At 44.3% G+C, this 24,632-nt stretch overlaps 1 protein-coding gene across 4 annotated transcripts; it reads left to right on the forward strand.

The window, feature by feature from the left end:
• The first annotated feature begins 514 nt into the window (after window positions 1–514).
• MAN1B1 (mannosidase alpha class 1B member 1) lies at window positions 515–24,622 on the forward strand. Of its 4 annotated transcripts, none has more exons than XM_082327185.1 (13): window positions 515–692; window positions 2,878–2,986; window positions 3,687–3,823; window positions 4,879–5,039; window positions 7,229–7,338; window positions 8,622–8,807; window positions 10,999–11,147; window positions 11,794–11,982; window positions 13,368–13,558; window positions 14,977–15,097; window positions 17,460–17,657; window positions 17,962–18,093; window positions 18,969–24,622. In XM_082327185.1, exons 1-13 carry the CDS (start codon window positions 555–557, stop codon window positions 19,170–19,172), a joined length of 2,025 nt encoding a protein of 674 aa, XP_082183311.1. In that variant the 5' UTR covers window positions 515–554; the 3' UTR covers window positions 19,173–24,622. The 4 variants fall into 4 exon arrangements, with proteins under 4 accessions (XP_082183311.1, XP_082183314.1, XP_082183313.1 ...); XM_082327187.1 differs by having other exon boundaries at window positions 604–692; window positions 3,673–3,823; XM_082327186.1 differs by lacking the exon at window positions 515–692 and adding an exon at window positions 1,635–1,718.
• The last annotated feature ends 10 nt before the right edge of the window (window positions 24,623–24,632 follow it).

Below are 24,632 nucleotides of genomic sequence, written 5' to 3' on the forward strand. Positions count from 1 at the left end.
GGCAGCCGAAGCCTCGCCGGGCAGGGCCTGGCTATGCGGCGAGAGTACAGAAAGCCAGGGCCAGCACGGGGAAGAAGCCGAAGAAATTCAGTCCCGAGACACCCCCAGCCCCTGCCCGAAAGAGGCGCCGGTGCCGGGACGCCGCCTGGCTTTGCTGGGGCTCGGACCAAGCCCAGGCCGAGCTCCGCGGCACCCCCGGCGGCTGCTGCGGGTGGGCGGCCGGCGCAGGGCCCCCGCGGCACCGGTGCGGGCCGCGGCTGCCGCCTCCCTGCCCGCGGTGGGGAGGACGAGCCCCGCGCTCCCTCCCCGCCGCTCCGGGCCGCCGCTCGCCGCCCCATGGCTGCCCGCGGCGGGGCCGCTGGGCCCCGCGGCCGCCGTTGCTAGGGCGCGGCGCGGCTGTTGCTAGGGGTGCCATAGAGTCCCGGAAGTGCTCTGGGGCTAGAGCGGCACCCGGAAGCGGCCGCTCCGTCCCGCGGCGCGCTGGGAGGCGCGGGGTGATGGCGGCCGGCGCGCAGGGCGGCGGGCGGGCGGGCTGCGGCCCCTGAGGCGCCGCCATGTACTCGGGTGCCGCCGCCGCCGCCGCCTCGCCGCCGCGACGGGACTTCATCTCCGTCACCCTCAGCCCGGAGGAGGCGGTGGGGGCCGGCGGCTACAATAACAGCAAGGCCTGGAGGCGGCGCTCTTGCTGGCGGGTGAGGGTGGGCGCCGGGCCCTGAGGGGACCCAGGCCGCGGGGGGCTGCGGGCCGTGAGGGCCGGGCCCGGCCTGGAGCCGGTGGTGGCGGGTACCCCCGAGCTGGGGGGGGACGGGCGATGAGGGGCGACCCTGGGCTTGGGTGCAGCCGGACTGGGGGGCCTGGCCTGGGGCCCCCTGCTCCGAGCGGGGGAGGGGGCCGGAGCTGTGGGCCCTGGCGATGGGGACGGCCTGGGCCTTGGGGAGGGGTGGCCCGGGCTGGGGGCTCTGAGAGCAGTCGTCTGCGGGTGGCAGCTCCCCGCCTGGTGGGGTTTGTGGGGCGCAGGCTGACTGAGGCTGCGGGGGAACGTGGTGTGCGTTTGGGGGGAATCCTGCCCTCTGCTCGTGGGCGTTTGGGGGGCACCGCTATGCTCTCTGGGCAGGAGTTGGGGGGGTGGGATTTAGTCTCGGTGCCTTTTCCCCCTGTTTTAGGGCTTGAAGGGGGAGCCCTGTCCTTTGCCCTGGTAGGGTAAAGGGAACAGTTCTGCTTTCTGCAGGAAGGTTGAGTGCCAGAAGAGGGGCCTCCAGCAGAGCGGTGTGGAAGTGACTGTCTTGTCTGCTTGGGAGTAGGGAGTGGGCAGGCAGCTTTACCGGGGGTGGGAAGGTGTGAGTCAAAGGGACAAGATAACACGTATTGCAGATAGGAGATGAGGTATAGGCAGCTATAGAGGCTTTACAGGTGGCCAGATGAAGCATATGAAGAACTTGTTTAGGGACACAGTATAGCACCTTCTCTCTTATTATAGCTAGGGAAATGTGGGGGTAGGGCAGAAGATATTTCACGCTTCCTTTTGTCTTTATTCTTTGTCATCAAAAAAAAGTAAGACGGTGGTGAATGCCCTCCTGTATTCTTGTGCCTCCTTCCTACCCACCCCAAGACACCACAGTCACTGCCTCTTTTCCCATCCTACCCTGAAGAAACACAGGGCTGCTGGGTTTCAAGCATTCTTCTGCAGCTGGGAGGTGATGATACGGCTGGCCGTGCAGGTAGAGGCGAAGGCGAAGGGCTTGGATCAGCATCTTGTGGTGTGCATAGGGAAGGGCGTACAGGATTGCTGCGCTGTCAGCAGCGCGGCAGGAAAATGGGAAACCCGGCAGCGCGAGCACACGGACAGTTCTTCACTGAAACCTTTGCAGCCTCTGGTTGTTATTAAGAGGATGAGGACTACGGGGATGCTGTGGGGTGTAGAATGGTTTGTAGGAAACTGCGCGTTGTTCCCAAGCGTAGCATTAGCACTGAAGCACCTTCTCTGTATGCCAAAACCAGTAGCAAATGCTGCTCTGGTGAATTTTGATAGGACTGTTAGAAAACTAACAAAATGGTAATTTAGCAGTTAACCATTAACTCCAACTGCTCTCTCTCTAAATGGAGGAAACTTCTCTCTCAGGCTGATGTAGCATTTGCTGTCTGACTTCTAGTGATTTTGTTGTATATGCTTCAGTTTTAAAAGCACATTTTTGCCCAGGACTGAACTTGAAAACATTGTGGGTTTGTCTTGCTTGTTGTTCTGTTGGTTTACTTCATTTTCATGTTGCTGTGGGTCAGTGACTTTGTTTGTAGTGGCAGGACCTGTTCTGTGTGACAGTTCCACACGTGTTTGTCAGAGGCAGGGTGCCTGGCTTTTCTTGTCCAGCGACTGCTGCTTAGCTTGTTTTGAGCCTTTCTTCTTTGCTGCAGTAACATTTTGAGTTTTCCTACCACTTTCTTCTGTTTCTTATTCTGCGTGTATGTTCTGCAGTACCTCCCTGGCCAGAAGGGAGGCAGGAGGCTTTTGGCTCGTTTCCCAGTTGATACCTGGCCAGATGCACGGGTCAGCCAGCCATGGCGGGGATGAAAGTCAGCGCACTGTAGGTGATGCTCTCTGGGAATCTCGGTGCTTGGCAGCCTCTGAGGTTCTTGCAGCAAGTGGCTCTGATGTTTCTCCGAGCCTGCTGTGCCATATGCTAGCATGTTATATTTCTGTTTTCTCTATCGTCAAAGAAAATAAGCGATGGATGTCTGCAGTTGGAAACAGAGGGTAAAATTAAACCTCCTCAGTTTTGCATTTCTTGCTCTGAATGAAACCGATAAGAGTTTATTTTTGACTGAGTAGGCTCTTAATGTCCTGCTAAATATTCTTCCTCTTACTTATTTTCTCTCCTAAAGAAATGGAAGCAGCTGTCTCGACTACAGCGGAGCGTAATTCTCTTCCTGTTTGCCTTCTTGGCAGTCTGCGGAGTCATTTCATACACAAGCATGGGGGAACCCTGGAAAAGTACGTGTTCTGCAGAGCTCAGAATGACCGGAATGCATGTGTTATATTTAAGAGATTGTTGTAGTTCTTATAACTAGTTTTAATTTTTATTGACGATGACTGGGTGTACCCGTTAAAGCATAGTTGTCAGATGGTTTTATGTGACATGTTTCAATGACTTGTTTCTGCTTAATGAGAAATATTTTTTAGGTGCCTTTTCATCATTTATCTTGACTAGAGCAATGTTTTGTTTTAGTTGATTAAGATTTGGAGGCTGTGAGTGTTTTGGGTTTGGTGTTTTTTTTTTTTTTTTTTTTTTTTTTATTATGTTGATATATGGGTATCTGTAACCCAAACCTAAACAGTAGGATAAGATAATCCTCTCTTGGTTTTGAGTGCCCATCAGATTAGAAATTCCAAGCTTTTCTACAATACAAAGGCTCGTTTACCTTTGATATTATCTTACTTCCTGTATTGAGAAGCTAAAATAATAGTAATTAAAAAAAAGCATGTGCCTTTTAGCAGCCTCCTTGCACATTAGGGAGAGTGTTAATGCCAAAGGATGCTTTGTATCTAACAATCCATGTGTGTTCATCAATGTTTTGTGAATGGAAACACTTTTTGGAGGTGCATCTCCTATGCGAATGCTGCAAACTGTTACAAATTTCTAGCTGGAGCCTAAACTGTTGATTCCTTGTGCTGAGCAGTTTTGTGTGTGTAGGCCTAACAAACAAATCGTTGGATGATCAGAGAACAGAACCACAAATTCCTGGATTAAAGCTGGCAAATCCAGCCGTTCTACCAGCACCCCAGAAAGCAGATGCCAACCTTGGAGACTACCCAGAGCTTTCACCACAGGTACTATGAGGAGAAATGAGTTTTATAAAGCTACCAAAGAGTTTGTGAAAGCTGCAAATACTGCTTGGTTCCAACAGTTGTTGAGGAGAAAAGCGTTATAACTTGCAATAAAAGTCTGCTCTGGGTGGAATGCTCTTCTCTCAGGAAAGGCTTTGGTATAGTATTTCTTGGCTTTACCTTTTTTATTTATGTGTTCAGTATGATATTTCTTAATCACTGATATACCTAGGAGTGCCAGGACTTTAGGTCACAATGACCTCTTACTGGAGGCTTCACTTTCCTGCTATGATTAATTTGTTTGGACTTGGAGCGCTCTGGACGTCAGTCCTGCTGGTGTGAGGAGCCTAAATAGCCGTGGCTGAACATGAGACGTAGGATACAGTCGGTGTCACGCTGAACTGGAACAGCTTTTCTGGTAGCCGGAAAAATAGCAGCAAACAGACCAGATGTTAGTAGGTTTTGAAGAGTTACGTTTGGGAAAGAAACATGAACTGCCTGCGTGGATTAGTGGAGTAGAGGAACACAGGTTACTGTGTTGCTCTTCGTGTATTTACCTCATGAATTTGAGGACTTCCAGTGAATGAATACGAAATTTTGTATGAAATCTTTCCCTCATCGTGCACAAATGTACATGTATTACTGTGTAGTAATTCTTGGTATTACCCAACACTGGCATTGTGTAAGCTTTTCTTTGGCATGCTTTTTGATAATTCTAATAAAAATTTACTGTACCTAGTAAAATGGAATCAAATATCTTTACGATCCTTTGGCAGTGCCTTCTGTTAAATTAATATCTGGTAGCAGTAGAGGTAGTTTAAAAGTAATTTATCAGTGTAAACTTAAGAAGTGTATAATTTTACAAAAAGTTTAAAACAAACAAAAAACCAAGGTCTTTAGCATACCTTCTATTCAGGGCAGAACTTGCACGCTGATATGATATCAAAGTAAGAATTATCTGAAGTTATGTTTAACCCTGGAATGCTGTTGATTTATGGTTTGAAGTTTACCATCTCTGCAATGTAGTGAGCACATTTTTTTTCCCTTTATTTTCTCAGAAGCCGCCAAAACCGCCTCATGTCCGGCATGGTCCTTCCAATCTTCAGATCAAGCCACCACGGAGGGATGTGAGACTGAAGACCCGACGTGATTCTAGCAGGATTGAGGAAGAGCCGGTCCAGGCTGATAAAGAAGAGAAAACGGAGAAATCCATTATCAGGTAGAAACGTTTCCAGGAAGTTACAGTGCTTCCCCGCTCCCCCCTGCCACGATCCATTGGATGTTGGAGTGGGAATTGTAAGGGCTTTTTGTTGTTTGTGTCGGAGGTTGATTTCTTTCCTTGCATATATTTGTTCTCAGGTCTGGCCTGGCAGCTGTTGATATTGCTAGGCGGACTTCTTTAATTTCGATGAACGTGCAGCTTTTCTAGTTTTACTGTTTGCATTGCAGAACTGCAGAGGATTTGGAGCCCTACCAGGCTGGCTGTATTTCTAATGCACTTAGACACTCCTGAGGCTCAGGAGAATTCTCAGTGTCTGTAGGTTTCCGCTGTTTGTTTTGGAATAAATATTAATGTACCAGTACCAATGCAATAATACTGCCACAAGTGTCATTGTCCTGGGCCAGACTTGGAAAATTACACCAGCGTCCGTGTTGGTTAGGGGTACGATGCCACTGGGCACAGGAGGCCCAAGTGGAACTGGCAGAAGCCGTAGACATGTATGTAGTTGTGTGCATGTAACTGTACAAGATATGCTTACTGCTTTCTTAAAAAGATTAATCATGCAGTTCAAAGACCCCTTATGCAGATATAGTAATATCTTTTACAAAGGGTCTGTGCTGCTATGATTATATTTATACTATGTTATTCGCTAAGATATTATTGATTGAAATATTTTGACTTGGGAATAACTGAAGGGATGTAACTTGGATATAGAAGAGACTACTCCCAGTTCAGCAGAGGTTCTTAAGATTTGGAACACTAGGCTTGTTTTTTTTTATATGTTTGTGTCCTTCTCAGCACCAGTGCAGCTGAGCTGGTCATAGCACCAGAACTGTGCCTGCAGCAGCGTTTTGTCTGTTGGTATTATCTGAAATCTCTCAGAATGACTTGAAGTGGTTTATTCCTGCGCTCATGCTATAACTTGTAGAGTTAAATGGGTGGTAACAGGAAAACTTAGGAGAGCAATGAAAGCATAGTGAAGACTAGTTACAAATTTAAAGAATGAAAATAAGAAATGAAATGATGGGATTTATGTAAGTCATAAGGTATGCTGACTGTAAACAATATAAACTTTAAAGGTGCTGTAAGCCTGGTTCCCTTAAGAGGCATATCATGAACTCAAAGGCAACGTATAATGGCAACGAAGTTGGTGAAGGGTCTGGAGCACAAGTCTTATGAGGAGCGGCTGGGGGAACTGGGGTTGTTTAGTCTGGAGAAGAGGAGGCTGAGGGGAGACCTTATTGTTCTCTACAGCTACCTGAAAGGAGGTTGTAGCGAGGTGGGGGTTGGTCTCTTCTCCCCAGTAACAAGCGATGGGACGAGAGGGAACGGCCTCAAGCTGCGCCAGGGCGGGTTTAGGTGGGATATTAGGGAAAACTTCTTCACCGAAAGGGCTGTCAGGCCCTGGCACAGGCTGCCCGGGGAAGGAGTTGAGTCTCCATCCCTGGGGGTATTTAAAAGACGGGCAGACGTGGTGCTCGAGGACATGGTTTAGTGGTGGGCTTGGCAGTGATAGGTTAATGGTTGGACTCGATGATCTTAAGGGTCTTTTCCAACCTTAATGATTCTATGATTCTATATCTATACATTAAACAGCATGGTTGAGATTGTTTGATCTTGATATGAACTTGGCTTGACTTGAAGGCCATTCTGAAAGACTTCTCCTTCAGGAGATTCTTAATAAAAAACTGTAAAACCTGATTTATGCATTTGTGGTGGCAGGGAAGGCTTGCGAACCCCGTGGTAGTAAAGCAAGTACTTTAAGCAGCTAGTCCTTTGTGCTTATTGATGAGTTTTTGATGATCATCATTTGTGTGGTACTGTTTAGTGTTAGTGGCTCCTATGATCATTTCAGAGCTGGTAGATAATAAAATGCAGCGTTCTCAGGTGTTTTATATCTTTTTAGAGGTTCTTTATTAAATTCCATTGCCAAGATATTTAATGAAATATCTAGAGCCTGTAAGACACATTTCTTAACCCAGTAAAATTTCTCTGCTAGAAATTACTTTCTTTGACCAGAAAAATTATCTAGTGGACAACATAGTTATTTTAATCCTTGATACAAAATCCAACTCCTGTTTTATCAAAGTATTGTGAGAAAAAGGAAATGCAGAGGTAAGTCTCCCTCATTTGCATGACTTTCTGTGATCAAATGAAGTCTTAATCACAATCCCTTGTACTTGCAGCTGGAGAGGAGCAGTGATAGAACCTGACCAGAGCACTGAACCTCCATCTAGTAAAATAAAGGAACCAGAAAAACCTTCATCTGTGGAAGCTGAAGACCAGAAGGAGCCAGGTAAACAGCATGGTTAATGATATTTTTATTTCTGTTCACTTTTATGGTTGAAGTTGTGCAATTCCTCCCCACACACATCTATTTTATTTATTTATTGTAATTAAAGGAAACAAAAAGCGTAGGAAGGATTATTTACCTAGAACATCCAAGCCTGTCAGTGTCCTTATTCCACCATGACAGCCTTCACGCTTATTAGCCTTCAGAATTTGCAAATAAATTTTAGTGACAAATCTTGGAAATACAGCCTCTGGGAGGACGCAGACATTCCCTCTTTTCTCCAGGAAAGGATAGTCTAAACAGAGAGGGCTTGCATGGGACAGCTTCCTTTTCCTTTTGTTGTGTGAATACAGGGAAAGTGACTTCCTCGATTAACCCGAACTATTTTTGAGGCTCACCAGAAAGCTGTAGGAGTTGTTTTTGCAGTTGCTGTCGTAGTGGAGTAAAGAACCTGTTCTGCTTTCTGGGTTCGTATGAGGAAGTTCTGATACGATAAACGTGGCGTGTTACAATGTGATGTATTTGGCTTTTGCTAGCTTAATGTATATGGGGTTAGTTACGCTGCTTGGAGTTTCCCACTCTAGAAATCTTTGTTTGTTTATAATTTTGCAAAATTTCAGCTGATGGGCTTGAAGTTTTTCATGTTGGATGTGTAACATAAGCTCAACTTCATGGCGAATTGCGAGCAAAAATTTCAGGAGAACCATGGAAAAAGACATGGCTTTGCCTAAGATGAAAACTATAAATTTTCTTTTTTTTTTTGTGTTAAATTAAAAGTTGAAGAGAAATCATTTTGTACAACTGATTTTAAATTTAGCAGAAAGCAATGAATGAGACAGGGAAGATGATGAAAAAAATGGTATGTAGTAAATTAGCTGAGGATTGTATCGTTAAGCATGTGTATTCAGCAGCTGAATTACAGTTGATTTCAGCAATCTTAATTCTGCTATTTCCTGACTTTCAGGTGTTTGAGCTTTAGCGATACTCATCTAACAACTGTGCATGTGATTATTTTAATGTTTTATTTGCACAAGTGACTTTTTTTTTTTGGCCAGGGAGAGAGATCTCTTTCCACCTGGCTGAATTGCTTACCAGAAACATTGACTGGTTATTCCACAGAGGAAAGGCTGTACTGAAAAGAATAATCTGAGGATGGTTTTTCCATTACACTGACCATTTAGTTTGCAGAAAGTTTCTTTTGGGTAGAATGCAGCAAAATGGTGTTTGGTATAGCTGTATCACTCCCCTGCAGAAGTCTTGAGCAAGGTGCTGGTTTCCTTTTGCAGTGCCCATAAACGAGCGTCAGCTGGCTGTGATAGAAGCCTTCCGCCACGCGTGGAAAGGATACAAGGATTTTGCCTGGGGCCATGATGAGCTGAAGCCTCTGTCGAAGTCCTACAGTGAGTGGTTTGGACTTGGGCTTACCTTAATTGATGCCTTGGATACCATGTGGATTTTAGGCTTAAAAGAAGGTAATTTTTTTTTCCTCCTCCATTTTTTCCCTCTAAAATAATTCCTTATTTTCTATTCAGGCAGTACATGTTCCGAGTTCTTTGAGGGGAACGTTTATTACACGCAGTCAATAAGTTTAGTTTTCCTGTGAAGGTATATGCATATATATACATAACGAATGTGTATAAAAAGAAATATTAAAAAAACCCCAACTATATTAAAGGACACCATTTTTCTTGGAATAGAATTTTGAGCTAGAAAAAAAATACTGTGCTGTTACATGTAACAATGGATATATCTGCTAGAAACTGAGGAGTGTGTTATTAAGCGTCCCGATTTTTGTTTCTGTACTAAAACCCTAGTGCTATCTTTGTGCCGTTATACAGCCACTGTAGGATTCCTGCCTGTCGGTTGTGGGTAGTTAGCCTGAAAGCTCCTCGGTTGGGTTTATCACATCTCTGATCAGTATTTCATATCTGGATCCAAGAAGGTTGTTTCTGGAGGGAATCAATGGATGGAGAAGGGGAGTGTTCACTGCCTCCTTCCTGAACTGCTCTGCTCTCTGTGTTTTTTTTCACAGCTATTCTGGAAGTGACTATTTTAGAAAACTTTCAAACAGATTTTAAAAACTGAGCCAAAAATTCTGCAATTCATATTTAAGAAAAATCATTATTTGATTATTTAAGAAAAATTTTGCATTTAAGAATTGTTTGGGGTTTTTTTGTGATGCTGGGCTTTTTAGTGGTATTTAAAAATTTCTGGAACTGTATCTATTTAACCTTGGTAGATAGCCACCTTTGTAAACTTGTCAATCATGCAATTTTTTGTGTCAAGATAGGAAGAACAGGGCTGCTAGCAGGGGGACAATAAACAGTGAAAGTCTTTCATGGGTCTGTCTCTTCTACCTTTGAAGTCTGTGTAAAATATTAAATCAAACGAAAGCTCCATATCATGTGTTTGCAGCTCTAGGCCTGAGCAGGCTATCTTGACGTTTCATCAAGTTGACAGCATGCTGCTTTTTTTTCCCCATAAAAAATTGTGAACTGCATAGAGCTTTTAAAATAAATTATTAGTAATTTAGATGTGTTGAAAATGGCTTCTTGGTGAAGGCTTCTTCATATTTTATAGCAGTTCTTTTGCTGATTGCCTCAGAAAGCTCCTGGGGTTTCTTCTGAGTAACAAATGCTGTATAAATGGAAGTTCTGTTTGAGGTTGCCCATCTTTCTTACAGGCGGATGAATGCTAATGCTTCTGTGCAAGAGGACCTTACCTTTTCCGTTGCACTGCTAGACAGTGCCCACATCTGACAGCAGAGATGTTTCTGTGGTTCTTCTCAGTCTACCCAACGTCCAAGCCATTTTTTTTCTTGAGGACCCAGAGGCATCCTTTTGCTTTAGAGTTAATCTGCTGTGGAATACCTTCAGTTTCTGGGAAACAGGTTGTTCTTCTGTGTCTGCTCACCAGCAGGAGTTTCTGGAAGGTGTGAGATGGTTTGAGATAGCTCATGCCTCTAACAGTGAAGGCTAAGCCAACTCACATGCACCATGGAGTTAGACCCTGTGCAAGAGCAGTCATTGAGTGATGCTGCTGCTAAGCCAACTATTGAATCTAAAATGGCTTTTTTTACATTCCTTTCTGAATTAGTAGTGTGATAAACAACCGGTTTTGTTTCTGGGGAAAAAACTGCAGGCTGTCGGGATTTTATGGATTAAGTGCTGAAGGAGGAGGCAGGCTCCCCAGGACAGTGCTAGGCTAAAGGTATTAATGGCTGTTAACTGAAAATGCTATCTGTTATCTTGGTAGATACCAGCTTTGGTTTAAAAAGATTTAATTAAAAAAGTTTGGAAGGCCTTTGTGGAAGTGTAACTAATTGTCTGACAAGTGAAATGGAAGGACCTAAAAGATCTCAATTTCTGGGCTATTTTAATGAAGAATTCCTCAATTTCTTCTTTTTTTAGACTATTAGGAACTTTTTATTTTGGTGGGTTTTTCTGTCTGTATGCATTTATGATGCATGCTGAATAAGAATTACGCCGATGGTAGTCAAACTTCTCCCAGCACATGCTCTTCATTTTAGTTTTGCGCCTAAAATGGTGATCTCTGTAGACAGATACAAGTAACTGTCATGGATGTATGGAGTACTGATGTCTCTAGTTCAGCTGTTGGAACATGCCAGAAGTTCGTAACTGAACTACCTTTTATACCTTGCAGAATTTGAAGAAGCAAGAAAATGGGTAGCAAATGATTTAGTATTTGATAAAAATGTGGATGTGAACCTCTTTGAGAGCACTATTCGAATCCTGGGGGGCTTGCTGAGCACCTACCACCTCTCTGGAGACAGCCTCTTCCTGGAAAAAGCTGTGAGTGACTAGTCTTACAAAGGAGACTGGGCTGTGTATTCCATGTTGGGCAAAGTTGAGGGAAGATCCATCAGAAAGTTAAATGTTGCTGTTTTTTAACAGTTTCATATCTGAAAGTGGTGGGAAAGGGATTTGCCATTAATCTTTTAAGCCTGTGCTGCTTTTTGCTCTCTGGATAACCTCAGAGCCTTGCTGTGTTTTATCAGGTATTCTTATATGCCTGTTCTCCTGTTGATGGAGAGCTGACCATAATAAAGTTCATGAAACAAAAGAGGAAAGAAATGGTTGGCAAAGAGCGATAGTTGTCTTCTGTCTCCCTTTCTGTGTGTCTTAACAGCATCAGCCTCCTCTTTAGATTAGCTAGATGCGGTCAATGACTTCAGAATTACATCACGTTGCCTAGGGATTGCAGACTCAAATGAGGCATGCAGTACTAGGAACAAGGTAGAAACTGTGTAGTCATTACTATGAATAAATCCATGGCCCTTTTTAATTCTTGGCTTTCTTGCACCAGCTAAAACTAAGCTGCTGTTCTCTCTTTTTCTGTCTGCTTGGTGAAAGAAAATCTAAAGTGGAGAGTGTGTGTGTGTATATTTATTTTTTGTTTTGTTTGTTGTTTTGTCCTGCGCTCTTGGGTTTTCTTTAGAAAGACATTGGGAACAGGCTTATGCCAGCATTCAAGACCCCCTCCAAGATACCATATTCTGATGTCAACATTGGCCGGGGCACTGCGCATCCACCTCGCTGGACATCCGACAGCACTGTGGCAGAGGTGACCAGTATTCAACTGGAGTTTAGGGAGCTCTCTCGTCTCACTGGAGATGAGAAATTTCAGGTATGGAAGAAGCAGTCGATGTTTTCCTCTTTTTCCACCTCTCTACAGCTCCACTGCTGACCCTCCATCAATACACGTGGTCTCTGTAGTCTCTAAGTGCCGTTAAAGGAGTTGTGAAGCTCTAGATGAGGGAAGGAAGAGAAACAAAGTAATTCCAATTATTTTCTTAAATACCAAAAAGTAGTAGGGGAGGTGAATAATTATTTTTCTCCCTCAGAAACAGTTTTTGATTTAAAAAAAAAAAAAAAAAACCCAACCCAACCCAAACCAAAAAACCCACAACCAAAAAAAACCCGGCAAAACCAAACCACAACCAAACCAAAACAAACACCATCCCCACTGTCCCCCAACCCCCCCAGTTTTTATCACTGCCATTTTTGTTTGACACTAGGTTGTCAGGTTTTGAAAAAGTACTAAGCTAAACAGGGGCCTGTGAAACTGCTTTGCTTAATGTGGTCAGAATTCTGTGTGCAGTTTCTTGATGCCATTATCTAAGTGCAAAGACCAAAACCTTGGTGTTGCCATCCAAGGAACTAAAATGTGACTCACTACGTAAGGGTCTGACCGCAGGTCACAGTATAAGGAAAAGTTAGTTGAAATAAAAAGAATTCCAGAGAAAAGAGTATTTTCCACTCTTCTTTTTGTTTGGCGATGTTGTTTTATTGTTTTAAACTGTGTCCACAGCTCAAGTTTTGAAGAGCGCAGTTATTTAAAGAAGTTTTAGCTATTGCATGATTCACGTAGTTGTTATTTTAGCTGGAGTTCTACTTTGCAAATATGAGTAAGTCAGATGATAGCCCTGTGCCATGGTACTGGCTTTTGAGTGGGCTTACTTGAAGGAAAGGAAATAGTTATAATTATTTCAGAGTACTTAAGTGTATCCAGAACATCATGTTTGGAGAGTCAGCAAGTTTGAAATCCTGTATTTAATGTATTACACGAGCTGAACTTGATGTCCCTGATGCTAATTTGAGAAAGGGTAGTTAAAGATTTGTTATCGGCCTGAAGTTACTAGCCACAGTTTTATGCATTATTTATGCAGGACGTATTTATACATATATTTATGCATATATTTATATAGGACGAGAGGAAACGGCCTCAAGCTGCGCCAGGGGAAGTTTAGGTTGGATATTAGGAAAAACTTCTTCACCGAAAGGGCTGTCAGGCCCTGGCACAGGCTGCCCAGGGAAGGAGTTGAGTCTCCATCCCTGGAGTGATTTAAAAGAAGGGCAAATGTGGTGCTCGAGGACATGGTTTAGTGGTGGGCTTGGCAGTGATAGGTTAACGGTTTGACTTGATGATCTTCAGGGTCTTTTCCAACCTTAACGATTCTATGACTCTATGATTCTACCTGTAATTTATGTTTGCTATTTTCTTTCTTCTAGAAAGCTGTAGATGAGGTGATGAAGCACGTTCACACCCTCTCAGGGAAAAATGATGGACTAGTGCCTATGTTCATAAATACCAATAGCGGGCAGTTCACTCACTTGGGTGTCTATACTCTGGGAGCCAGAGCTGACAGCTACTATGAGTATTTGCTCAAGCAATGGATTCAGGGTGGGAAAAAAGAAAACGAGTAAGTTCTTTCCGCTTCTCATATCGGTGTGAGAATTTTGTGAGCTGTAAAACTTTCTGTTGTAGTTTGCTGCTTAAAGAAAAATAATGCGTGTGCCTAACAGGCAACTGAAAATATCGCTGTTTTTAAAAGCAAGCCAAGCAAGCAAGAGGGACCTGTGGTAACTTGATGTGAAAACCGCATGAGAGTTAGGCTTGATCTCAAAACTTCTCCTCCTCAGGAAACTGTTCTTCCTCAGCACATCAGGTGTGAGGAGTGTTACAGACAGAAGGGAATTAAGTCTTTGCAGTAAATATGGAGCATAATGAGACACTTCTGAAGTACTGATGATACTTTATTTCACCAGCGATGTCTGCGTTTTCTCTGGGTTTGTTAGGGAAAGGTGAATCCTACAAGATGGTTGAGGTGGGAGATTTAATCCATAAGGAATAACTTTTCTTAGAAGAGGAGACTGAAGTTTGATGTTTGTGTAAACTTTGCTTTAGGTCTCTTATGTTGCTCTTATCTGCTCTGGATAAGTGCAACAGGATGTTTGCAAGGAGCAGAGGAATTAGGGATGTTGGAAAAGAAGGGTTCCTCCAAAACAAGACAAAAAATCCAAGCAGTTTTTATCTGCTTATAACCTAATTATGTTGGACTCGTTCATGTCGAGGAATTTAATGCATACAGAGTGACAACGTGTCTCTCTGAGGCATCGTCTTATATCAAAGCAGGTGCCTGACTACAAAGAAAGTTTGCATCACTGCTTTTTCCAAGCCGTACCTCACTGTAAACAGAGAACCATTGTCTTTGGGACCATGAACGATGGCATTTTGTGAGCCTCAAAATGGAATTATTCAACAGGGCTTTTTCCACATAAAAGTACTTTGAAACAAGGGAAATTCCAATTAAATACTGTGAAACAATGTTTCACAATGAGAGTGCTCAAACGTTGGAAAAGATTGCTCAAAGTCATTGAATCTCCATCTTTGGATGGAGACACTAAAAAATTGTTCGGATAAGCCCTCGGGCAACCTATCTAATTGAATTTGCTTCAGAGCAGAGGGTTGAAGTAGAGACCTCCAAGAGGTCCTTACTGGCCTAGATTTTCTGTGATTTCAATTACTATATTTATAAGGATTCCTGAAATAAAATCTGGTTACTGCCTAGAAACAGAGTTGGGGGTATGTTTTCTTTAAGACTTAAATTATTTAGTTTACTTTTCAAGTAAACCCAATAGTGCTCCATGGCAGTGATAACTAGTTAATGTCCAGTTGATGGTGACTTTGAGGTTTTCTTGTCAGTTTTCACATTTGGTTAAATATTGTTCTTCAGACTGAAGTAACAGTCTCCAAAAGGATTGAGCTGAACATCAGCTCTGATTAAATGTGTTCTGACGGTGTGTATGTGAGCCAACTGGGAATGATTTTAATTCACAGACTGTTGGAAGACTATATGAGAGCCATAGAAGGAGTGAAAAAGCATCTTCTTCAGAGATCACAACCCAAGAAGCTCACTTTTGTCGGAGAGCTTGCTCATGGCCATTTCAGTGCCAAGATGGTAAGAACTGTAACTGCATTTAAAACAACAACAAAAGAAAACAGAAAAACCACCACCAGCACCACAAAAAAACCCAACATCAACATATGGACAGGCACGTGCAAAGCTTCTGTGCTGTCTTGCCCTCTTCCCCCTCCAAAGGAAAAAAAAAAAAAAAAGCCAAGCCTATCAATATAGCCAGTGTGATGGCAGTACTGAGTAACTGGTTTGTAGATGCTAGTCTCACCTGTGCAAACCAGGGGCCTTCTCTTTGAGTTACTCTAGTAAATCCATTTACGTTCCCGTAAGACTGAACATTTTGGTGCTGGAGTCAAATTTTCTTTCTCTTTTTTCTGTTTTGGTCATAAAATTCCAGTGCCTGAAACTGTTGAGGCAGTGCCTATTTTATGTATTATCTATTTTCCATAATTCAAAAATATATGTGGACACTTGCACACCTGGCGTTTCAGATTTACCTACAAAAGAAGCAGGTGTTGGCGGGCGGTCACGAGTGGTGTTCCCCAGGGCTCAGTGTTGGGGCCGGTCCTGTTCAGTATCTTCATTGATGATCTGGACGAGGGGATGGAGGGCACCCTCAGTCAGTTTGCAGAGGACACCAAGTTGGGTGGAAGTGTTGATCTGCTGGAGGGCAGGGAGGCTCTGCAGAGGGACCTGGCCAGGCTGGGGCGATGGGCCCAGGCCACTGGGTGAGGGTCAACAAGGCTCAGGGCCGGGTCCTGCGCTTGGGGCACAACAACCCCAGGCACCGCTGCAGGCGTGGGGAGGAGCGGCTGGGAGCTGCCCGGTGGGAAAGGGCCTGGGGGTGTTGGTCGACAGCCGGCTGAACATGAGCCAGCAGTGTGCTCAGGTGGCCAGGAAGGCCAATGGCATCCTGGCTTGTATCAGGAATAGTGTGGCCAGCAGGACCAGGAGGTGATCATGCCCCTGTACTGGGCACTGGTGAGGCCGCCCCTCGAATCCTGTGCTCAGCGCTGGGCCCCGCACCCCAAGGCGGCCATGGAGGGGCTGGAGCGTGGCCAGAGCAGGGCAGCGAGGCTGGGGCAGGGTCTGGAGCACAAGGCTGGGGAGGAGCGGCTGGGGGAGCTGGGGGGGCTCAGCCTGGAGAAGAGGAGGCTGAGGGGAGCCCTCATCGCTCTCTGCAACTGCCTGAAAGGAGGCTGGAGCTGCGGGGGTCGGTCTCTTCTCCCCAGTAACAAGTGATGGGACGAGAGGGAACGGCCTCAAGCTGCGCCAGGGCAGGTTTGGGTTGGATATTAGGAAAAACTTCTTCACGAAAAGGGCTGTCAGGCCCTGGCCCAGGCTGCCCAGGGCAGGGGTTGAGTCTCCATCCCTGGAGGGATTTAAAAGACGGGCAGACGTGGTGCTCGAGGACATGGTTTAGTGGTGGGCTTGGCAGCGACAGGTTAACGGTTGGACTCGATGATCTTAAGGGTCTTTTCCAACCTTAATGATTCTATGATTCTATGAATGCTCTTCACGTGGTCATCCTCAGGTGCCCCTCTTCCATACACAAAGAGCCAGAGATGTTTTGTTCAAGGTGCCTGGTATCTGTGGCATTTGGCTGGCTGTAAGCAAGAGTGCAGGTCTAGGAGAGCTGGTGGTGGGCCTGGGAGCCAGCTGTATCCCAGACTCCCTAGAAAAATGGTGCTCTTGCATCTTTGGTGCTCTATAGACGTGATGGGTAATAGCTTTTTATTACCCCAAATAACAAAGTTGCAAGAAAGGGGCGAGCTTTCAGGCACAAGTATGATTGAAAGCTTATCGGTGTTTTCCAGTTGTATCAGTGGATCTCATGATCTCTGCAGATGTTGTCTCTCTTACAATAATGCTAAGGGGATTCTTTCAGAATGATGAAACTCTCCTTCAGCTGACCTCTCCCCCTTCTCCAAAGCTTTGTTTTCTGTGGCTGACTCCCATCTCTGTTCCATTTCAAGGTTAAAATTAAATTCAGATGATCAGTTTGTCCTGTATGTTGTCCCTTTAGGTGTCTCTATTGAGAAACCTTTAGGCGATTCTGCTCACCCCCCTTTATGAGTTGGTATGAAATGTATACTTCTGGTAAACCAAAAGACGCTCTCTTCCCCCTTGCCCTGACACAAGACCTTTTTTTCAGAAACTTGATGTAAAAACACATAGTCTTGTACATTTTCCAAATTAGTGATGTCTCTGTACTAGTGCTGCCTGCCTCATGCTACATTACATCAGATCGTTAAAAAGTTACCCTCAAGTTCTTGGTACTTTCGAAGAAGGGGGGGGGGGGGGGGGGGGGGAAGACACACACACGGGGACACAGAGAGGCCTGCACACACACAACTACCTGTTGTGTAATTTTTTCCCCAGTAAGAGTTGTCTTGTCTTGCAGGATCACTTGGTTTGCTTTTTGCCTGGTACTTTGGCACTGGGAGCTCACAATGGATTGACGGCCGATCATATGAAATTGGCTGAAGCCCTCATAGAAACCTGTTACCAGATGTATGCTCAGGTAGAGACAGGCCTGAGTCCGGAGATCGTACACTTCAATCTTCATGCACAAAAGGGCCACAAAGATGTGGAAATCAAGGTGAACAGATAGTTGGCCTGGGCTGTAATTCCATGATTCCTCTGTATCTCTCTTCTGCTGTTGAACCTCTCGGCTGGATACTGGTGATGTGCTCTGGTGTGGAGCAGCTTGTTCTTTTGCTGCCTTGCTTTCTAGGTGTTTTCTAGCCCCTGTTTTTAATTACTCCTGGAGTGTATTTAGCAGCTGAGTTATGCATAATAAACTCTTTGGGGTAGACGGAGATGGGAATCACTGTTTTTCTTCCTGCATGTGTCCTTGAGGAAATTCCCTGTCTGAATTATTCTTGCCTTTTTTTCTCTTGCAGCCTGCAGACAGGCACAACTTACTGCGACCAGAAACTGTGGAAAGCCTTTTTTATATGTACAGATTCACTGGTGATAAGAAATACCAAGACTGGGGCTGGGAAATCTTGCAGAACTTCAATAAATACACACGGGTAAGGTCAGCTTATAATGGCCTTGTTCTGTCAGGACTGTATTTGCTCACTTGCTCTCTAACAAGAACTTTGGAAACCTACTGTCTTTCAAGAGTCATCAAATACCTGTGGGGAAGTTCAGAAGAACACACAGAAAAATTCAGTTCATGCAGTGCCTTATGGTTTGAGATACATTACTTAGTACATTCAGGGAAAGAACTTATATTGCACTGATGAAAAAGTAAAATGCAGCAGCTGTATGCAGACTACCAGAGTGTCTCTGCATCTTCTTGGAAGCTGTTAGAATCTCTGCTGCGATCTTTTTTAGAATTCAGAAGCTGAGAAGTACCTGGCTGAATTGAAAGAACCCTTTGGTTGAAGCTGCCAAAAAAAAAAAAAAAAGAAAAATTGCCACGAAATGGCATTAGTGCTTTAATGCTTTTGTATTCATTCTGACTACAGTGCTCATGGAGATATCGCTCTGATATGCTGTAAAAGTGTGGCCTAGATGCCAGTGGCCATTAAATATCCATGGTCTGTTCCTAAGAGAATAAGTATGATACTTTGACCAACTCTAAGGTAGAAATTGCACTGGTTACTTGCTGTACGTTTGTCCAGAAGCTTCAAGGGGATGTTCTTTGTGCCACCTCTTTAAATTAAGCATAAATGGACATTTTGCTTCATTTTATCCTTGTGGTTTCTTTTAAAATGCAGTGAGATTTTTTTCATAACTGAAGTTTTATACGTAAATGAAAAACAAGTATGAAATTAAAAACATGCTGGTCTGTTTCTTAGCACTTATTTTCTCCAAGTGCATCTGGATGTTAAGAAGTGAAAATAATTTATTTTAGATTATTGAAATATACAAAATTTCTGCTTTTTTTTTTTCTGCACAGGTTCCTACAGGTGGTTATACTTCCATTAACAACGTCCAGAATCCCAGTAATCCAGAGCCACGAGATAAGATGGAGAGCTTCTTCCTTGGGGAAACACTCAAATACATGTTTCTCCTGTTTTCAGATGACATAGACTTAATCAACCTTGACAAATACGTATTTAACACAGAAGCTCATCCACTCCCTATTTGGGTGCCAGCATAGACTGGGTGTCAGTAGACCTTCCAATGGTGGCATTTTTATCTTCAAGTCACTTTACTTTTCAGGGTTTGAGGAGAGATGCTATATTGCACCTTTTTTGTCTTCAAACACACAAAACCTTTGGGAAAGCATCTCTGGTTTGGAGAAGTCATGTCAGTCTTAAATCTAATCCCTGTTTCTGGGATGGACAAGCTGTGCCATACTAAGCTGGTTTTCCTGGTATTGATGATGAGGTTCAGAGGATAATTGTAGTGTGGACCATGACATTCATGGGGCTCTGGTGAACCAGAGCTCACTGATGTCAGTCTTACTAAATGCTCATTAAATATCGGGAATGCAGCAGGTTGTCTTACAGCACAGGATTGTCCGTGGAGAGAAGGAATAAGCCTACAGGTTTCTGGTTTATTCTGGACTCACCGAAACACTTGGCTACAGCACCATTCCTTCCTAAGAGCGTATAGTGTTTCAGGTGGTAAGTGGAATAAACGAAGAACTGTAATGTTGTCCCAGGTAGAAGCAAAGCTGTCAGTATTGCTACTGATACTCTGATCTCATTCCAAACTACCGAGCTGTGCTGCATCACGGTAGAAGAAGTGGCAGCAAAGCATCTTGTACAGTGTCTTAGTTTTATAGAGCACTTTGAACAATCTGTTCAAGCTGTGGCTGAAATGAATGATGGAAGAGAATTTGCTGCTGGTTTGGCTCAAAGTGGTATATAATTTTGTAGAGGTATTGCAGTTTTTTAACTTATCTGCAAGAATGCAGGAGATAATGTGAAACGCAAGTGAAACTACACATGCATTTTATATATTATTTGCATCAGTTAGACTCAGGTATTCTGACTGAAAGCTGCTTTGTGAGGTTGGGCACTGGGAAAGCTTGTGAGCACATTAGGTATAATTCGAAGTCGGCCTCCTTCCGTCCCTTCCTGTCCAGACATTGCATTGTAAGGTGTTTGTTGACTCAAAACAAGCTTACAACTGTACAGCAAAGTTCATGTTATTCATCATTTTTTGGACTGTGGAGAAATTTTCATTTTTTTTTCCTTAGGAGTACTTTGGGTAGAAGTATTTTCATTAGTAGTATTAAAAGCAGACAGTCTAAATGTATTACAACAGTTCCTGGTCCCAGTAGAATTAGTGAAATCTGTTCAGTTGCGTGAAGACAAAGCAGACCCAGGGGTTTTTTTTAAGAATCTTATGGGAGCCCTGGCATCTTTCATTTTTATATGTGCAAATAGTTTTTAAAACATGAATTTGGAAATCGGCTTTCTGTAGTGCTTTTCCTTTTGGTTTTGTAGCTACTTGGACAGTCCTGTATTCACAGATAAGTTCTCAGAAATGTGCTTGTTCATATTTCTTAAAGAGGTTGTTCTCAGCAAAATGTCCTTTCCCCTCGCATGAACAGGAGCAGCGGGAAGTACGCAGATGCGTGGTAGCGACAGCGAGGTACAGTCCCCTCTAAATCTAGGGCTGCTAAGTGGAACTAATTAAATCTGACTGTAATGATTAATTTTCCAGTGGCTGAGGGGGGTATGTCTATTTTATAGTGTTTGTAACCTTTGATTTGTAAAGTAAGATGCGTCTTTATTTGTTTTATGCTGATCAGTTCTGTTTGCTGGAGTCAGAAGTTACCCTTGGGACCACTGTTAAGTCTTTTAAAGCATATTTATCATTCCATGTACTAATGATGGCTTATGGAAATGGAGAAATTTTACAAATTATTTAAATGCACCTTTTTCTGTCGTCAGAGGGACCCTGGGATTTGCAAGACATGACAAGTTTGAGCAGAATGTTAATGTTCCTCCAGTTCACAGGCCACCAGTAACCCTGGAAATTAGTTTCTCACTTACGTGTGCAGTGGAGTCCAGTAGCTGTAGCCTTTGTCTGCACAACTGATTTGCTCCTAAGCTGTTTGTTTTCTTTGACATAACAGCAAAGAAGGAAAATGCTGTTGAAATGTGGGAGGAAACACCTTCAGTGTTTTGTTTGTGGAGCAGGTTTGTGTTTCTGAGGAGCTGAGCTTTCGCTAAAAGCTGAAGGCTTAAAACTGGACATGAAAAAAAAAAAAAAAAAAGGAAAAAACCCAGATACATTTAGTGAGACTGCCCAGGTCCTACTGACTTGTGTTGCTTTGGCCTTGTGCCTTTGATTGAAGCTAGTATTGAACTCTTAATGACTTGGCTATGGATGGTAAAAGTTCTGGAGTTTGGTGTTTCGCCTCTACGGCAGCCCGACTGAGGAAACAAAGAGATTACTTAGAAAGTGGAATACATAAAAATGCTCACCAAAAGTCTTCTGTCGTTGAAGTCTTACACTAGTCTTAACATAGTCGACTCAACAAATGGGACTGTGGGAGTCTGTGTTACAATTTTTTTGCCTTATGATTGGCTTGAGAGCAAAAATCTGTTTCGTAATGACTTGAAGGAGAGAAGAATAAATCGTCACTTTCCCAAACACGCTTCTTGTCTTTTAGCTGAGCCTCTTGGTCCAACTGATTTCTTTTCTAGCTCATTCTTCCTGGGAATGTGAATCTCTTTGCAAAGTGTGGCTTTACTGTCCTCGTCCTTTCAATCTAAGGGTAGGATCCTTCGGCGCTCTCTACCTTTGAGAACAAATGCTTGTTTCAGACTCCTATATCACATGTGAAATGGCACAAACCTAAATAATCTGATAAAAGCTCATCTGCTTCTTCCTGCTCTTTTGCAAAGGTCACTTTAATTGCTTATTTATTTTTACTTAACATAATGGGTTGTGTCAGATTAGTCTCTGAGCTTCACAGCCCACCTCAGTTCCCCTGTGTGCTCCCCCAGCACAACAGAAGCTTTGCAGGTCTTTGAAAAGATTTCTTTTGAGTACTCTGTGGTTCTTTGAACCAAAGCCTTAACTGCAGGGTCTGTAATCCATTTTGGTGTTTCAATGTACTGGTACGCTTCTGATGCTCAAGTTGAATGTTGCGGAAAGGCCATCTCTTCAGCCAGCGATTCTGTCCTTTTGCACAAAGAGCTGCCTTGGTTTCTCTCCAAGAGCTTGAGTGCCTTGTGTAATTAAAATAAAACAAAACAAAAAAACCAGTCCCATCCAGCTATACTGTTCACTGACACTGTCACTGAGAAGCAGAAATGGGTACGGGCAGAGCCACAGAGTGCTGCACAGCTGCAGGACTCGGAAGTCTCACACTCTGGGCTTTAAGCCACAGCTCGGAAAAAAATACATATGTGTTTGCTGAAAGAAAATTCAACAGATGGTTGGGGCCATGGTGAGCATCTCATCTCTGAACCTTTTGAGAACTGAAGTCTCGCTACAGATCTTAGAAACTGGCAGTTTTGCCAGGTCCGTGGTATTGGCTGACTGGCTTTCCGTTAGCAAGATTTTCAACGTTACATGCCAAGCTCAGAGACAGCTGTGTTTGCTCCTCCACATATTGGGCAAAGAATCCACTTTGTTTCCTATTCCATACCAGCATGAGATCGCAGTGATGAGGGATGCGGACAGGATAGGCTTTTGCAACTACTGCCTCTACACAGTTTTGGGAATTTCTCCTGCCCTTCAAGACTCCTTCCCTTCAGCTGTGCACTCCTAGAAACAACCCCACAGGCAATTCAGCTCCTGAGTTCCAGTGCCGCACTCAGTATATTTAACCAGACCAGTAAAATGGACGTGCCAGGGTAGCTCTGGGATGCTGCCTGGCAAGCTTGTCGCTTCAGCAGAAGCGTTAAGAGTTTCCTGACTTTTGATTCGGGAAGAATGGCGTGGGATTTTTTGTCTCTGAAGTGCTGCTAGAGCTTACTGTCTTGAGTCTGGAGGCCTCAGCTTCCACTAAAAACCAACCCCGAGTTCTTCAGAAACAGATGACTTGTGCTTGCCAGGAAAACCTCCTGATTTACGTGATGGGTTTTCAAGCACTGACTTAGACACGTGGCCAGGGAGATACTTCTGTTCCGTGCAATGTTCCCATCTTGGTCGTGCTCCTCATGCTGGTACGTGATGATAGAATAAAGAAGCCTTTTCTCAACAACCCCGCTGCTACGGGTCTTAAACCAGCGTGGGGGCTGCACCCCGGACGGGGCTCTGGGGCAATCGCTCTGCTTGCACTCCACTTTCATGTTCCCTCAAGTTCTGCCACAAGCAGCGTTCCCGTGAGGAGCGGTGACTGCTGCTGGTGGGCTCTTCCCTTCAGTTTGGGGAGCACCGCACAACCAGGGTTTTCCGCTTAGATCCCATTCTTCCTTGCCCAAGGCTTCAAAACGTTATGGACGTTTGTGGCACCAGCTTCAGACGTCTGCCACAGTTTCTGAAGCCGGTTTTTGTAATTGTTTTCAGCACTGCTCATCTATCATCTGCATGGAAGTCCATGTATATCTTGTTTATCCCTTTGCCGTAGCACCTGAAAGCCTTTAATTCATCCTTCCATACAAATGAAACCATTTGTGTCCCTCACATTACGTGGATTCCCTTGGGGCAAGTACTCGCTGCAAGAGGAAAATAAGAGATCAGTATAGTTTGTTATAAGAGGATTAAAGAACTCTCATCCTTCTAGAAGGTCAAAAGGCACCTGGGCCTCCACTCGCTCCATGGCCCAGCACAAGGCCTGGACAAAGGCGGGCGCTCGCAGTTACTTTCCAAAAGACTCTCGCTGAACTTGGCTGCTGTAACGAGCTGCTGGGTTGGTTAATCAGGGTGCCTGCTCGCTGGGAGCTAGGGATGCTGTTAGAAGGGCAATAGGAGCAAGATGTAATCCTCTCTTTCTGCAAACACGTCTACCGCTGTCTGCTTTTTTTTTTTTAATGTGGTGCTAGTCCTGAATAATTGCTGGGGCACCGCAAATCTAAAGTCAGAGAGGTCGGGGCAGTCTGTGAGCACGGAGGGCAAGTACCAGACTCGAGCATCTCAGTCAGGCTGGAAGTGGCTGTGTTGTGTAAGCCATAGTTTCAGCAACAAACCTGACGTCTGACTTGGGTATGAGCAAAAGGGACGTTGGCAGCTCTTAGCAGAGGTGTTGTGGTTTTCATCAGCACAAATGGAGCAGATACGGGTCTTATCGAGGATGTAGTTCCACTAACAGTCTTAAAGCGTCTTTGTTTTGGGGCTGGAGTTTGACTAATTGGGTCTTCCATATGTTGTCCTTCATTTGTACGTATCCAAAAGGTCTGATAATGGGCTTCATCTGTTCCTGCTCTTCCCGCACCTCTTGGTGTCAGGCGGGGAGCAGAAGCTTTGGCCTTTTGTGCTTAAGAACAGGGAAGAGGTAAGCGGGTTGTATACAAAAACCCCTTTGTCAGCACCCAAATATTGTGAAATAACATCAGTGACTGCCATGTTGCTCTGGGAGCCGATGGTGCTGTGACGGCAGGCAGGGCCCTGCAGTGCAAACACCTACCACAAAGCCCTGTGCTTGAGCAGCATAGCAGAAGCAACGCTGTGACTCTGGCTGTGTAAGTCACGCGAGCCTTTGATGACCCAG

Source organism: Platalea leucorodia, assembly GCF_965183815.1.
Source record: "Platalea leucorodia genome assembly, chromosome: 15".
In the NCBI taxonomy this organism is placed as follows: domain Eukaryota; kingdom Metazoa; phylum Chordata; class Aves; order Pelecaniformes; family Threskiornithidae; genus Platalea; species Platalea leucorodia.

Bases quoted from the DNA above. Each gene is read 5' to 3' on its own strand.
- MAN1B1 (XM_082327185.1), top strand. From the start codon at position 555: ATGTACTCGGGTGCCGCCGCCGCCGCCGCCTCGCCGCCGCGACGGGAC. The intron at 7,339-8,621 runs GTAAACAGCATG...TTCCTTTTGCAG, and splicing joins TGAAGACCAGAAGGAGCCAG to TGCCCATAAACGAGCGTCAG. The intron at 15,098-17,459 runs GTAAGAACTGTA...CTTGTCTTGCAG, and splicing joins GCCATTTCAGTGCCAAGATG to GATCACTTGGTTTGCTTTTT.